Raw genomic sequence first — 1,880 nt, forward strand, 5'->3', positions numbered from 1 at the left:
TTATATTACGGTGCTCATGGCTTTTATTCGATCAGCAACGGAATCTATAAGGTGGATGACAAGGAAATTTGGCCGCCAATGACAGATTTTATTTAGATTATAAAGAAAAAGATAGATGTAATTAAGAGTTTCAGTGCTATCTGTGACTTTTTGATATTGCCACCTATAGCTTCTACTTATTATGATCGTACGCAAAATTAAATACAAAAGTGTTAATAAAAGGTATGAAAGTACATTTTGCTGATGCAATTTCTTATACATTATTTCATGTATACTGGAGTAGTGCAAAGCGTACCTTCTAACTAGAGAGTTCTAAAATATTAATAGGTCAGATTACGGAGACATTTCATTTTTTTCTGTAAAAAGCGCATGAAATTTCTTAATTTATTCCATGCATTTCAACTCAATTATCACATAAAATAATACCTTTCCAGTAATTTAAGCTGCATCATTGTGACTTATATCACGTTAAACAGTGCTCGCAAATCAAACCGACTGTTATAAAAGTATTCAAACTTGCAGTGATTTCAACTAATTATAGTAATAATAAGTTTCGCAAGTCCCAATCCGACTGCAGCCTTAAGCAATATCACATACATAGGTAACCAGCAAATAAGATCAGTTATTACAATAGTGATCATTTTAGCTCCAACAATTTTGTCAGTTTTAAAAAGTGGACGTTTAGCATCTTTACGAGCCTTTGTCTGTGAAATCATTATTATAATGTACATGATAGCTATTACAATCTACACAAAGAAAGTAATGGCGCGATATGATATTAACCATATGAATAGATATCTGTTTTCAATATTGCCTAGAATACATACGCTATTAGTTGCATGCAAACGGAATGATTTGTTTTGATTAACACCGAAGATAACGGGTAATCCTACATAGCTTACAGAAATCAACGAGAGTAATATTAAAGCAACACGAGTTACTGTATAGGGTAAACAAATATGAGGGAAAGGATACAATAAGTATCAATATCTGTCTAAAGTAATTAGGAAGAGGATAAACGTTGATTTGAGGCTTGATATTCCAGTTAAATCAAGTCGACTATAACTAACGACGATTATTATCAGCCATTACTCGCTGAAATAGCATGTAGTCCTGTTAAAATCCAAAATAATATATCATTATAATAATTTATATTAAGATTACGGACAGCTGAATAGTTTGTACTCCTGCTATTAATTGAACACTTACGATCAAGATGCCAGCTCCCATCATGAGTGCTTTGTTTTTTACATCGAGATCCATCGGAACTGCTCCAAATAGTGTCAAACGAAATAATATTTACAGTAAGCAACGTAAACAAGCTAGAACATGTGATATTTTTAATGGTAATTGCGGATTATTTCTAAATTATATATAACGACTAGCTAATAATGTACTATAAAAATAGATTGTAATCGATTTAATAAAATTTTTATCGACATTTTATCAAATAACAACCATAGGCCTGTACAGTATTTATTATTAAATAACAAGTAAAATAGGACTTATCAATAATTCTGATTTAGCTTTCTTAGAACTTGCATAATTAGCTAAAGGCTACTAATTATAGAATTATGTCATATCTACCACTAATCAAATATATATTCTAATAATAGCAAACTTTGCTACTTACAGTTGATATCTAAACGATCTTGGCTAACTACAGATCGCATTCCAGACCAACCCTTAACAATTGAACCCACGTTTTGACCATCAGTATCAACAACCTGCAGGAATGGATCAGTTTTTAATATAATTTTATCGTAACATGTTGCTAGAACTACAGCAAACTAAGGCAAAAACTCTCTTAGCAGACAATATTTAGCTTTCAATTATAGTATAGTATTTGTAATGTAGCTTGATGAACATATACTGCTTGG

At 31.2% G+C, this 1,880-nt stretch overlaps 1 protein-coding gene across 1 annotated transcript; it reads right to left on the bottom strand.

Moving 5' to 3' along the window:
• Positions 1 to 527: 527 nt before the first annotated feature.
• On the bottom strand, positions 528 to 1,727 carry TRIADDRAFT_62898 (uncharacterized protein; the record flags this gene model as incomplete). Its single annotated transcript, XM_002118875.1, has 5 exons — positions 528 to 704; positions 828 to 940; positions 1,071 to 1,113; positions 1,210 to 1,271; positions 1,634 to 1,727. Coding segments are annotated over 5 exons (489 nt in total), but the record flags the coding sequence as incomplete, so codon positions are not given.
• Between the last annotated feature and the right edge of the window lie 153 nt (positions 1,728 to 1,880).

This window comes from Trichoplax adhaerens, genomic scaffold (assembly GCF_000150275.1).
Source record: "Trichoplax adhaerens TRIADscaffold_2129 genomic scaffold, whole genome shotgun sequence".
NCBI classification, from domain to species: domain Eukaryota; kingdom Metazoa; phylum Placozoa; class Uniplacotomia; order Trichoplacea; family Trichoplacidae; genus Trichoplax; species Trichoplax adhaerens.